Here is a 14,298-nt window from a genome sequence, read left to right as displayed (position 1 = left end):
CAGGGTTGGGGGACAGAGCGGGGTTCCTCGCCCAGCCTCTGGAGCCTCATCACCAGAGCGGGGGTTAGAGCCTGAGGCTGGGTCAGCTCCTAGGGGCTCTAGCACAGAAGGAGGGGGCTTGAGGGGAGACGTTGGGCAGGACTCAACGGCAGGAAGGACGTCCACGTCCAGGCGACAAGCTCCTCAAAGACTTGGGGGTCCAGGAGGGACTCCCATAAACACGGGGGAGGCTGGAAAATGGGGAGGGGCAGAAGGGCTTGACCTCGCCACTGATGCCACTTTGGTTTTTGTATTTGGGTTTTTTTTCCCTTTGGGGGCCAGACAGGGTATTGGTAGCCCACCTGGGTGGCAGAATATTTTATATCTTGAATTAAGGTCTTGCTTTCCGCTCTTTCACTTGAGGGCTGTGTGGTCTTAGAGAAGTTCCTCCACCTCTCTGAGCTCCATCTCAGATAGTTCCGATGAGGTTTTGGGGCGGGCATGTCAATTCCTGGGCGGGGTACAGGGCACACTGAGGGTCTGCTCTGCAGTGGGTTTATCATTCTCCTTTTTTAAAAATAGATTTTATTCATTTATTAGTGAGAGAGCATGGGGAGGGGCAGAGAGAGAAGCAGGCTCCCCGCCGAGCAGGGATTCTGATGCGGGACTCGATCCCAGGACCCCAGGATCATGACCTGAGCCAAAGGCAGATGCTTAAAGAATTGAGCCCCCCAGGTTCCCCGGAGTCTCCAATCCTCCAGACCAGTGGCACGGGGGCAGCTGTAGGAATCCCACCAGCTCCCTCCACAGAACAGTGCTCCCCTGCGACCTCTCACCTCCACGCCCCTCCCCGCTCTATCCTCCATCATCTCCCAACCCATTTTCCAAAGGTGAGGTGGAGGGTTCCCAACCCACTTGGGACAGGAGGAACTTCCCAATGGACAAGGCAGGAAAGGAAGGTGGGAGCGGGTGGAGGCGTCCGCTTCAGGGGAGGAAAGAACCAGGAGAATTTCCAGAATGTCAGCTGGCAGAGGGCCGGGTGGGAAGAGCTACTCCCGCAGACTCCAAGTGGGCGTGGACCCGCTCGCCCTCGGCCACCTTAATTTCCAGGGATGCTTTCTGCTCAGGCCAGACTGGGGACCCCCAGAAGCACCTTCCCCAGGAGTTGTCGGTTTGTCCGGTGACCCCCTGGGAAAGGGAAAGCAGGAGACCCGTATGACCTCTGGGGTGGGGGGACCGGAGGGTCTCACTGGCTGAGGTGTCTGGGATCCCGAGCCGTCCTGACCCCCTCCCCGATTCCGCTCTCAGGAGGGTCCCTGCTTAGAGCAGGGTCCATGGACCCAGGAGCATGTTAGAAATCCAGACTCTCAGGCACCATCCAGTCCCACAGCATCAGAATCTGCATTGCGGAGAGATTCCGTTTGAGGACCGCGGCAAGCAAGCAGGTGCTGTGCCTTAGGAGTGGAGGGACAGTGGCTAAGCGCCGCGCGTCAGGAGGCTCTCCCTCGGTGAGCCATCTGGGAAGTGAGGCGGCCGCTCCAGACAGGCTTCCACATGCCCTCCAGACCTTCCGGCCTCCTAAGTTCCAGCCGAGAGCAGCCCTCCCTCTGCCCGACTTCCCCCCGAAGCCGCAAACCCAGAGTCGGGTCACCCAAGCTGGTCCCCAGTGCACACGCGATCCTGCCCGTGCAGGGACCATCTACGCCAGGAGCAGGCCCGCACCCCGCATCCCCCCCACACTCTGCCCTCTGACAGTGGGAGCCGGTCCGGAGTGCCAGCCTTGACCCCATCTGGAAGGCTCTAGGACATGAACACTTCCTCCCACCGCCCTGGCCTGCATCAGGCAAGATCCAGCCGTGGGGGCCCACTCCCCATCCTCCCCCCCATCTCACCGCCATGCCTCCCGCCAGTCTGGGGACAGACAAGATCCCATTATCCAAGGGCCCGGGGTTCGGTAACTCAGTGGACACCGACAGAGCACTTGCGGGTCGGAAGCCGGTGCTGGGCAGGCCCCTGGGGAGCCGGCCGGCCGTGAACCAGACGGCGGGGATTCCTGACGCCTTCGAGCTGCCACTCTGAGGGGAAGACAGATGCTGAACGCCGTGGATAACTTCTTTGCCCCCCGTGGATGCCCTTGCCAGCCACTTCTGGGACAGCCCCAGCCCACCAGGCCTGGGCCCGCTCGGCAGACCCCCGCTGAGAAAAGCACAATCCCAGGTCTCCCCACGCTCGCAACCACCTACCGGGCCACAGAGCTACGGGTTTGCGCATCTCCTCAAGGTTGGCCAGGACCCACCGATTAATTACATTTTCTCATGTCTTCTCTTGGGGAAACCTCCATTCCGTGAGCCCTGAGCAGAGAGCCCATCCTGTGTGCGTCCCCCCGCGGGGGCTGGGTATGGGACCCACCTGCAGGCGGCTCAGCCCCCAGCCCTGGCCGGGAGGACACCCCCAGAGGAGGCCGGCCTGGCCCTCGGGGTGGTGGGGGGAGCTTCGGGTCGCCCCAGGGTCCTGCCTCAGTCTCCGCTCGCCCCTCGAGTCTCCCCCCTCCTCTTGCTTCCCTCCTTCACCTCCCACCAGGCCCAGACGCGGCCCTCGCTGCCCCCGAGAGGACCATGCAGCGCAGCTGCACCGTCGAGGGCGCCCCCGCCGGCCCGGGCAGCCCCTGGATCTCAGGTGAGCCTCTGCCAAGCCCCCCAGGCCCCCCACAGCAGGGGCAGGGGGCGGCCGGGGGGCCTCCGAGCGAGCAGCCGGGTGGCACTCACACCCCTGCCCCCAGGCGTGGCCTTCCCGGACTGGGCCTGCAAGGCCGAGTCGTCCCCGGGCTCCCGGCAGACCCAGCTGTGGCACTTCATCCTGGAGCTGCTGCAGAAGGAGGAGTTCCGCCACGTCATCGCCTGGCAGCAGGGAGAGTACGGGGAGTTCGTCATCAAGGATCCCGACGAGGTGGCCCGCCTCTGGGGCCGCAGGAAGTGCAAACCCCAGATGAACTACGACAAGCTGAGCCGGGCCCTCAGGTGAGGGGGCACGAGCAGGGGCGGGGCCGAGGGCTCAGAGGTCAGGGTCCCTGTCACCCCCGCCCCCCCGCGGGGGTTTGGCTCGCTGGCCCTGGGCCGAGTCCGCGCCCTCCGCCTCCGACCCTGCAGATACTACTACAATAAGAGGATCCTGCACAAGACCAAAGGCAAACGGTTCACGTACAAGTTCAACTTCAGCAGGCTGATCGTGGTCAACTACCCTCTGTGGGAGGTGTGGGCTCCGCCTCCCCCCCATGTGCTGCTGGGGGCCCCCGCCCTCCTCAGCCCAGCCCTGCTGCCCATGGGCTTGCCCAGCGAGGTAGGTGCCCCCACAGCCCCGGCCCTTCTGCCCAGGAGACCCCCGCCCTCCCCCCGCCTTGTAGTCCCTGAGCGCCCAAGGGCAGGAGCGGCGCCATGACTCACCCCTGCGTGGCTCACGGGGCAGCACACACCTGGGAGTGAGGGCGCCTCCTTCCCTGCCAGGCGTCAGTCCTCCGGTGGTGGGGAGCCAGGGGAGGCCCCCGGGCGTGTGGGCAGTGACCGTTTAACAACCATCTGAGAACACTCCATTGTGCTAACAAGTGGCCATGGGCACCATGTGAACTGGGGAACGCAGGCCGGCCAGCCCGTCCCACCACACCACTGCTTCTCACCCCGCCCCAGCTCCTGCACGGCCTGCTGCTTGCCCCGCGGGCCACGGCCGAGCAGCTGGCTGGACACCAGACCCCCCACGGGCTGCCAGAGGCCACTGAGGACAAGAAGGGGAGCGGCAGCGGCGCCCCCCGTGAGTGCCGGGGCTGCGGAGGGCCCAGGGACGGGAAGCAGAGGAGGGGAGGACCGCCAGCCCCAGCGCACAGTGTGCCCGGGTGGGAGGCTGAGACAAGGAATGCTGCGCGCCGTTCACCCTTCCACAAACCGAGCCCCGGCTACTCCCCCGGTGTGCAGGTCTCGATGGTCGGTGACCGGGGCCGAGACTCAGGGGAGAGCCAGGAGCTCCGGGAACGCAGAGGAGGGGCGGCTGTCCTGCAGGAGGGCGACCCCTGGGCTGGCGAAGCAGGTGCAGGAGGTGCCCAGGCAGAGGCAATAGCTTTGGGACAGCAGAGAGCGGGTGCAGCAAAGCTGAAGCGCCCCGGGGGCCTGCCATGCTCAGAGACAAGGGATGCGGAGGGCGTGGGGACGGGGTGGGGGGCAGATGAAGCTGGCCAAGCAGCAGGTGTCTGGTCACGGAGGACTGAGAGCCACGCTAACGGGTGGGACTGAACCCCATGGGTGGGAGGCCATGCTGAGATTTTTATCTCAGAAAGACGACTTGGGGTCTATGCAGAGCTGGGTTTCCAGGAGGCGTGTGGCTGGTGCCGGCCGGCTGGGGAGGGTCACTTAGGCAGAAGCTGATGGGGCCAGAACCAAGCCACCCAGACCAGGGGAGAAGGAGGCCCAACAGAAGAGAGAGGGAGGAGAGCATGGCAAGTAGAGAGAACAGTATCTGCAAAGGCCCTGGGGCAGGAAAGAGGTTCTGGGAAAGGCCAGCACTGCCCAGGGGGAGACCGTGGAAATGGAGGCAGAGGCCAGCTCTCCCAGGGCTGTAAACAGGGAGGTGATTCTCTCTGCGAGGAAGATCCCAGAGACCCTCCAGTAGCCCAAGGCTCCATACAGAGGTCCCAGACCTGCTCCTCCTCTCCCAGCAATTTCGTGGGGGTAGACCCTTGGCCTTAGCCCTACCCACAGCGTAGGTAGGTAGCTGGGGTCCCAGAAGGGCCTGGCTCTGGGCCCCAGAGTGCCGCTGAGGCTGTGGGTGTGGGCCGCCCAGGGCATGCCGAGACTCGCATGGCCACCCGCCTGCCCCTGGAACTAGACGGAGCCCGGCACCCCTGTTCTTCCACCCCACCCCACTCCCCACCCCCCTGCCCCCCGGCTCCGGGAATGCCTCGGGCACACAGCTTTCTCTTTGGGAAACCGTGAGGGGGAGACGGTGTCCCTGGTGAGCCCCAGCTTGGAGGGAGCTCCGTGCTCCTCCCTGCCCTCTGCGCGCACCCAGACGTGGCTTAGGTCCCCAGGAGGGGGGAGCGGCCCCGGGCTCACTTCTGGACTGGGATTCCAGAAGGCTGGAGCCGCCCCTCACCGGCAGGACGCTGCTTCAGGGAGGAAGAGAGGTCAGGATTCGGAGGCAGGGGCAGCAGGCGCCGGAAGGCGAGGCAGGGGGCAGCTCGTTTAGAACGGGCTCCTCTGTGTGCGACTCAGCCTCCCCCCGCCCAGGGCCGACACAGCCGCGGCCTCAGGAGACCCGGGGACATGGAGGATGGTAACCCTGGGGACCCAGGGAGGGGGCACCCCTGCCCCATGCAGGACCACGTCCTGTTCTCCCCTTCAGAGCCCCGACTTCAGAAAGAGTGTTCCTTTCAAATCCGTCCGGTGTGTGAAGTCCTAACTGATGTGTTTTTCCAGTTGTTATAACTCCAGCCCCACCGCTGCGCTCACCCCGCTCTCCGGTTAAAGGATGTGGCCTTGCCAAGGAGGGACCTGGAGGGATTGGAGTTGGGCCTTTGGAAACATAGACAGTGGTGTGAGGTTCTGCTAGTCACCCCGAGACCCGGGCCAGGGCTGGGCACCCCATTGCAGGATGCCCGCAGAGCAGGAGGGCAGGGGGGCGTGAGGGCGGATCTGGGAGGAGGAGCGGCGGGGAGGAGGCTCCTGGGGAAGCAGAGGCAGCCAGAGAAGCCCAGGGCCCCACACTAGAGCCTCAGCCCCTTGCTCCAGGCCAGACGGAGTGAGGACAAGATTCACGGAGATTCGGCAAAGGACGAAGTCCTCATCCAAGTCGTTGCACACACGGGCACTGAGCTCCTAACAGCGCCCGGTGGGGCTGGGTCCAGGGAGAGCGCAGCAGGCAGGCCTGTCCCCTCTGGGCTGGGCCGGGGACACAGACCTACAGGAGGTAACAGCACCAGTGCCGCACTCTATCGGGGCCCCCGGGAGAGTACAGGGGCCATGAAGGGCGCACCCAGGCTGCCCCCAGGAAATAAGACTCCAAGCGAAGAAGACAGGAAGGTGCACAGTGGGGAGAGGAGGTTTCCAGGAAGAGGAAAGGGAAGTGGGTGGAGATGCGGGGCATCCCGCCTGATCTCTCCCGCTCTCCTCTCTCTCCAGGCCTTGGCTCTCTCCCGGGCCCCTGCCAGCTCGGCCCATGCTGCCTCCTGGGGAGCCTCCAAGACCAGCCACCCAGCCTGGCATCCTGCGCCCCGCCCCTCCCACCCTCCCTCCCTGCCGAATGGACCCACCTCTCAGGGCCCTTCCTGCCTCCTGTCCCCCCGGAGCAGCCGTTCCCGGGGGCCTCCAAGCCAGACACCCTGCTCCCAGGGCCCAGGGGCCCCGCAGGGACCCGCCCCTTTCTGGGACTCCCCCTGTTGGCTGGGCTGGGACAGGGGGGTGGTGAGAGGCTCCGGCTCCTGTCGCCGAGGCCCCAGGGCCTGGAGGTGAAGCCCTGTCCCATGATGGGTGCAAAGAGACGCCTGGATCCCAGGGAGGGCTTCTCCGCAGACATTCACGGACCCAAAACTGGAGACAAAAGCCTCGCGTCCCCCCAGCGGGAGAACTTTAAGGCAATGTGGCCCTTGGACCCTCCTTAGGTGGGGAAGAGATGGGGGGGCCCCAAACTCATCCCTCCTCTTGTCTGCTGCTTCTTTGGCTTTGCTGGCCCGGCTCGAAGGGGTAGAGCTGGACAGGAGAGGTGGGGAGCGTTGCAGGCGTGAGGAAGATTGAGGCAAGGCCCCCCTTCCCACCCAGGTGTCAATCAGATGAAGGAGACAGTCTTCATCTCCACTTTCTTCAAGGGGCCCAGCCCCCCCGCTGCCCACACGAGGGAGAAAGTGGGCGTCTGGGTTGGGGGGTCAGGGGTCAGCATGCCGCTGAGGGTCAGGCCCCAGTCTCTGCCCCGCCCTCCTCGCACTCCTCCACCAGCCCTGGGAGCTCCTGTCCACGCAGACACTTCCTTCTGTCGTCACCTCCCCCCCAACTCCTAAGACCCAAGGGCCTGGGGCAGGGAGGGACTGGCCTCGTGGGTTCTGTAATTCTGCCCAGCAGACTGTGAATAAAAGGCCCTTGGCCGCCTGCCCTCTTGGCCGACCACCCCTGCCGCGTCCCCACCCACTCCCGCTGCCCCGACCTGGCGCAGGGCTAAACGCCACCCAAGGCTCTTGTGGGAGGGGCAAGGGGTGGAGAGAGGGGCCGCCATCCCCTCCCCAGAGCGAGAGGCTGATGGAAGCCTGGCGAGGAGCGCCCCCCTCCCAGCCATGTGGGAGACCAGGCGCACGGACGGACCCTGAGCGCAGAGCACGGCCTTCCCAGAACCACCGTCGGGTCCCTGCGTGACCTCTGAGCACATGCGAAGGGGGTGGGGTGATGGAGGGCCTTGGCAGGGTCCCCTCCCCTCTCCCCGGGGCCTCAGAATGACACACGGAGCTGATAGAAGCCTGGGTGGCTAGGGGAGGGGGACACGCGAGAGGGGGGCTCCTGCTGTGTGAGGGCAAAGCCGACGGGCAGAATGTTCCCGGAGCCAAGGCAAGCGAACCAGACCACCCTCCTGTCTCTCGGCTGCCCATGCCAGGTTCAGGACTTGTCTCCCCTTCCTTGCTTGGATGCGGAGCGGGAACTAAGGCGGCACAGAGGGTCCTGGTCCCTCCTCCAGGAGCGGGTGTGCGCCTTGCTCTCTGCTGCCGCCCCGTCCTTCTCTGTGGCTGATGTGTGGGGAGGGAGAGGCCCCGAGTAGCTCGAGTAGCTCGGGGTCAGGCCCTCACCCCATGGAGAGGCTGAGACGTGCCGGAGCCCGGCCCCTGGGGCTTGCAGGCGGGACACAGGCCGGAGCACCATCTCCGCCTCCCCCACAACAGGTCCTCCCCCCAGGAGATGTCAGGAGCTGCCTCTCGCTGGCTCCTCAAGCTGCAAGCCTAGCCCCAGCCCCTTGGGAGGGAGGAGCCCCCAGGCCGGGGCGTCCCCTCACCCTGCCCAGTCTGGGAGACAAAGAGCTGCTGTTGTCCCTCCGGCCCCAGGAACTGGCTCGCTCTGTCAGGGGGCCTGGGCGCTGCTTGGAGAGCCAACCCCACGGACAGGGTCCCATACCCGGGACCCCCGTGTGCCCTCTGCCCTACCCACCCCTTCTGTGACTGCTGCGTTTCAGGCAATGAGCAATGTTTGCCAGTGTCCAAAAGTTCCCTTTGGGGGAGGTGAACTGGGACGGGACAGGCCAGGAGACGTACCCAGGTGGGGGTGGGGGATGCTGTGCGTGTGGGTAAAGCCCACTTTCCCAGCCTTGGCACCGTGGCCATCTGGGGCGTCTACGCTGCTGTGGTGGGAGCCGTCCTGTGCATCCCGGGTTGCTGACAACATCCGTCCCTGGCCTCCGGACACCAGCAGATGCTCTCAGCTGTCCCTAGGGGGAGGAAATTGTCCCAGGCTGAGACTCACTCCAGCAGAGGGTGGCCTCAGCAAGTCCTGGCGGGCTCCCCGGAGCAGGACGCCTCGGGGGTTCTGTGTCGTGAGAGTGCCCTCTGGTGGCCAGAGCCTCCACCAGCGCCGTGCCCGCTCCCACCGGGCCGTCCAGGGACTGGGGGGCGGGGGGGGGCGGTGCGGCTGGGCGCAGCCTGGGGACATGGCTAGGTTTGAGAAGGGGTGATAGAAACAGTTTACGAAACCGTCCCGTTCCAAGCCCCCTTTGCAAATCACGGACGAGCCACCGAAGGGTCCGCAGGTCTCCTGTGACCACAAACGGCCAGTTAGCAGCCCCTCTGGGACAACGGGGTACAGCTATCAACCCCGACGTCACAGCCTCTGGCTGCCTGCAGCCATCAACACCCCCCGCCCCGGGGAGAGCAGAGCAGACGTCCAGCCTTCTTCCGGGAGCAGTGGGAACCAGGACCAGACACGCAGTCAGCGCCCCAAACACCCCTGCTGCCGGCGCTGTCACACCAAGCACAGGGACACTCGTGGGTTCGAGCAGCGTTTGAGGAAGTCGCCCACCCCAGCCTCACGAGCTCTAGACTGTTGGGAGCCAGAAGGCCCGTGGGGATCGTGGCCCGTAGCCAGGAAGAGGCTTGTCCGAGGTCACAGGTAAAACGGGAGCTTCCCCCACTCGCACCTCACCACAGTCACGAGCACTGAGGGCTTAAGAGGCCCTCAGACCCCTTAGAGGTACGAGCATATTACATATCGAGAGGGAGATTTTCCGCGATTCCTGTGTGATTTTCAGTGCGACCGCAGGAGCAAACATGTCGCTATGTCTGTGCATTTGCACACGTGGTCAGGTCGGCGTGTGCTCACCCCGGCTGCGTGATGTGAATAACAGCGTGTGCCCCCACGAAGCTGGGATTCTCAGGGTAACACAGCACATGCTTCTTTCAGGCGAGGCGTTTGTCACTAGAACCTTGACGTGCATGGGCAAGAGGCCCGGGGATCTAAACCCAAAAGCAAGTCATCTGCTGCCCCGAATTGCTGGTGGCAGCGAGGATAATCTCTGCCCTCTCCCTCCTCGGTTCCCAAATGAGGACCCTGCCCAAGAGGGGAGAAGAAAATTCCAGTACACACACACAAACACACACACACGTATACACACGTATACACACATGCACACATGTATACACATGTATATACACATGTATGCACACGTACACACACGAATACGTATATACACACATATACTTATACACACATGTATATACATATACACACACGTACACACACACACGTACGCACACGTGCATAATAACCCAGTGAGTGTTTAAGAGCCTACTACGTGCTGGGAGGCACTGAGGTACAAGCGACGGCCCTTCGGAAGACTCTGGGGGGTGGCGGGGCTTCGGACGCCAGCGCCCGGCAGAGAAGCTGAGCGCGGCCGCAGGGCCCCGGGAGGGACGCGGGGCTCCGAGCCCGTACACAGAGCTTGAGCGTACGCCCTCTCCATCACGTCCAACACCGAATTCAAAGACACAATTTGTTTAGTGACCAACCTACTTTACAGTACCTAAAACTGAATCTTAAGGAGGCATTTCTAACCCCAAACACAAACAGCTGGGCCGCGTGTGCCCAACGCTATCCAAGTCATCAAAACGCCAGTGGGTCCGGGACCGCTTCTCTCCCCGAGGGCTACTTCGTGGGCGCTTCGCTGAGCTCGGACAGTCCACGTCCCGCCGGGCCTCTCACCACTCAGAGCGTTCGGTCATGCCAATGGGGCGGGCGCTCGGCCAGCGGCCTCTCACTGGCCTTCTGGGCTGTTTCCCGTTATTTCCTGTGTAAATACGATGGTGTCGAAACCTCGGTCCAAAGTTATCATCTGTTTTTCTTTTTTGAAATAATTCCTTGAGCTACATCCTCAAGAATAAAATAACTGGCTCAAAAATCACATTTTTAGTTATTTTTAAGATTTTTATTTATTTGACAGAGAGAGCGCACAAGCAGGGGGAGGGGTAGAGGGAGAAGCACAGCCCCCTCAGCCCCAAAGGCAGAGGCTTTAACCCACTGAGCCCCCCAGACGCCCCCAGAATCACAACATTTTAATGGCTGCAGATACATACTGCCCCACTGTCCTCAGAAAGGATTGTAATACCGTAAAAAGCCACATTCACGCACCACTTCCCGCGAACCAGCCGCGTCGTCAAGCCCACCAGAGAGGGAAACACCTGCTCAGGGCTACGTCCCCAGCAGGTGGCCAAGCCGGGGCGCAGACAGCCAGCCGGCTCTGAGGCCTGCGCTGACGGCGGCAGAGGGACCGGTTCTCCCCGAACCCCGGCCGCCCAGCCCCGCCTCACCTGCCCCTGCTCCTCTTAATGAGGCAAACTGCTCCGTCCCTCCACTCTCCGAACACCCTTCGCTCGCTCGCTGGTTCTGCTCTGCACTCTCCTGCCTTAAGACCGGGAACTAGGACCACCTCCCTCCTTCCGTATTTAAAAAATGCCTCTGGGCGCCCGGCGGGCTCCGTGGGTGGCACGTGCGACTCCTGATCGTGGGACTTGAGTTTGAGCCCCATCCTGGGCATAGAGATCGCTTAAATAAATCATTTTTTTTTAAATCTTAAAAAAATAAAAAGAAATAAAAGATATTTTAAATTCGTATGTGGCCAAGTAAGGACAGAGAGAGGAAATAGAAACATGTAAAGAGAAAGCAGGGGCGCCTGGGGGGCTCAGTCGGTTGAGCGTCCCACTCTCGATCTCAGCTCGGGTCCTGATCTCAGGGTCGTGAGTTCAAGCCGTGCACAGGGACCCACGCCGGGCACGGAGCCTACTGAGAAAAGAGAGAGAGACAGAAAGCAAAACGGAGAGCTCTTCAGGCTTGGAGGAGAGGGGGAACGAACGCTTTGCTTTCCAGGCCATCACGCACCTCGTGTGCCGTTAGAAAGGTAAATAATTTCCTTAAGATACGCCCCCCACTTGGGCTGGGAGCCGGTATTTCCATTCAAAACGTTGATCTAATTGATTCCCTGCTCCGACCTTCGGCTCTGGGTCAGGCCGCCCCTGCCTGCCGGTCCCGGAGGGCTCAGCCCAGGAAGCTGTAGCTCCGTCTCAGTGGCTGAGACCCGGCCGGGGGCCGGACGTTCTGCTCCAACGAACAGATGAGACCCAAGAGCGCGGTCACCGCTGACCCCAGCAGGCACTCAGAGATGAAGCCTGGGATGCCATCGGCTGGGCCCATGGGTTTCCTGTTGAGGTTTCCAGGTCCCCGGGCAGCAGGTGTCCCGAATCATGAGGAACAGCGAAGCCCTGTGCCATCGTCCGTCACAGTCACGTGTCCTGGTCACCAGCCCTGGGGCTGATGGAGACCCCGCCCTCCCACAGCACCGGCTCCCAGGCCTGCCCGTGGCTCCGCCCGAATCCCCCCTCTCACTCCCCCCCACCCCTTCCTCCTGGTGGTCCCCCCCACTCCCCAGCAAGGCTCCCTACCCCGCTAGGTCTCCCCTCCAGTCCTATCGGGGGGGTGTCTCCCCAGTGACGCAGCCCTCCCTGCCCCCACCAGACGAGGAAGGTCAGGCAGGTGCCCCTCTCCTGCCCACTCCACCGAAGTGACTGGGGCCGCACCTGAGAGGCAGGTGGTTGAGGACGAGTCCAAGGCCGGTGTCGGGGGACTCAGAAGGGGGCAGTGCCGTGTTTCTCCCTGACTTCCGTGTTACGCGACCCAGTGACCACACTTTGGTCCTTATCTCGTCCAGCCTCTCCCTGCATGCACCATTGTCAACAACCTTTCTTCCGCCCCTCCAGGTCTCCCACCCCTAAGATGTTCTGTCTCAAAGTCCGTTCCGGGGTCCCCTCCGCACCCCCACCCCCAGGGCTCTCCATGGCACTGGCCACAGCTCCGCTCACCCTGCGCCTGCTTCCCCGGCCTCCGTTCCGTCCTCTCTCATCGCCCTGACCACCGACTACACTCGACCCTGCCCACATCCACACAGCCGTCCGCCCCGTCCGCCCCGTCTGCTCTGAGCCCCAGGCTCCTCCGTCCACCGCCTGCTGAGCATCTGCCCCGTGCCCCGTGCTCTTGCACACCTCACACGTGTCCTGCGCCAGGGGGACTCAGTATCTCCACGCCACCACCCCCCCACCCCCCACCCCACTGCCCCTTCCTTTCTGTTTCTGGCTTTAGTTGACACCACGAAATCCCTACTTCCACCCAAGGAGAAACTCGGGGGTCAGGGCCTCACCTCCTACCCCTGATCAGCCATCAGTTCTCCCAGTTTGACCTCCGAAGCGTTTCCCGAATCTGCCCTCTTCTGGAGAGCCCCACGCTGACCCTCACCAGCCCTCGCCAGCCAGCAGAGACCGCCTTTCACGTTCTATACGTTTCTGTTTAAAATGCCTGATTTTAAATCCTGGGGTGGCTCCCCTGAAAGGAAAAACGGTCCTCCGTGCCCTTCCCCCAACGTCGTCACAATTTATTTATACAATAGTGTCATTTAAAGACACAGAGACATAAAAGTAGGTATAAATATATACTTATGGCACCTCAAACCAGAAAAGCAGCGGCAACTTACCAAATAGAAACTAAGTTATCAAGCGGATACATTTTTTAATGACCACATTGATTTACCGCAACCGAGGGTATCTGCTGAAACCGATGGCAGCGAGAGGCGTCACCGCACTGGGGGTCCCTCCGGGGCACGGTCGCGGGGATCGGCAGGCGGGTGAGGGCTCCCTCCTCCCACCACGGCTCTCTTGCTGAAGGCCCGTTCACGCTTGCCAGGACCCGCGTCCTCTGTTCCCCGCCGGGGACTGTGCCGCCAAAGCAGCTTTCCTGGGGCCGCTCGTCGCGCACAGGCAAATGCGGGCACGGAATCTTGGGCAGCACAGAGGTCATACTCCCGTATAGTCCAAACCGTGATTAGCTTATTGAGTCTTCTCGTATCCTTTCCGCAGAAGACTCGTGGACGTTAGGCTGAGACCCCCAGAACCGAGTCCACGTTCAGAAAACGTGGGAGCCAGGAGCTCCCCGCTGCACCCCACACAGACGCTCAGAGACACTCGGCAGAGGCGTCCCACCCCCCACTTGACATCCCAGTGGCGCCAAATTGTTTGTGTCCCCAGCATCCCTCAGGGAAAGGCCCTCTCTTGCCCCCTTCCTAAGTTAACTCCTTGTCATCCTCCGGAATTTCACTCGGAAGCTCATCCTGATCCCCGAGGCAGGGTCAGACAGGGTCTCTCCGCGCTGGCCCCATACCGGGCCTCGCCTCCGCAGCACGGACGAAACTTTAGGCTCCGCGCTGCCGGGGAGGGGAGCCCTCCCTGTCGCTGAGCTGCCTGACGTGCTACGACGATCGTGGTGACCTTGGACATGTCACTTCATGACTTGAGCCTCAGCCGCTCCATCTACGACACTAGAACCACACAGATAAACTGACACAGTCTCGGGGCACCTGCATGGCTCCGTCATTGAGCCTCTGCCTTTGGCTCAGGTCATGATCCCCGGGTCCTGGGATCCCTGGGATCGAGCCCCAGATCAGGCTCCTTGCTCAGCAGGGAGCCTGCTGCTCCCTCTCCCTCCTGCCTGCCACTCCCCCACTTCTGCTCTCTCTCTCTCTCTCTCAAATAAATAAACAAAATCTTAAAAAAAAAAAAAGTGGCCCCAAGCAAAATTCAAGGTAACATGATACAGCATGGGTTCAAAGCAGAGTATTACGGCGTATCCGGATGATGGAACACACGCACAGACGGAAGGAGGAAGCTCGCTGGGTACCGATGTGGAAACGCTTCTGAGATCTGTCTTGAGAGAAGGAAGCAGGGACATAGCAGTGCGTGTGAGATGGTGCCCTTTGTCTAGAAAGCGGGGGAATGCC

The 14,298-nt window shown here is 62.3% G+C and overlaps 1 protein-coding gene across 1 annotated transcript; it reads left to right on the top strand.

Annotated features, from left to right (window-relative positions):
• Nucleotides 1–2,594: 2,594 nt before the first annotated feature.
• On the top strand, nt 2,595–7,118 carry LOC308355576 (ETS translocation variant 3-like protein; the record flags this gene model as incomplete). The annotated part of the gene is given in 5 exon segments (XM_080823894.1): nt 2,595–2,746; nt 2,748–2,996; nt 3,126–3,315; nt 3,660–3,780; nt 6,141–7,118. Coding segments are annotated over 5 exon segments (1,191 nt in total). The 3' UTR covers nt 6,620–7,118.
• Between the last annotated feature and the right edge of the window lie 7,180 nt (nt 7,119–14,298).

The sequence above is a fragment of the Martes martes genome (assembly GCF_963455335.1).
Source record: "Martes martes genome assembly, chromosome: 15".
NCBI lineage: Eukaryota > Metazoa > Chordata > Mammalia > Carnivora > Mustelidae > Martes > Martes martes.
This window is presented reverse-complemented; position numbering and strand designations above follow the sequence as displayed.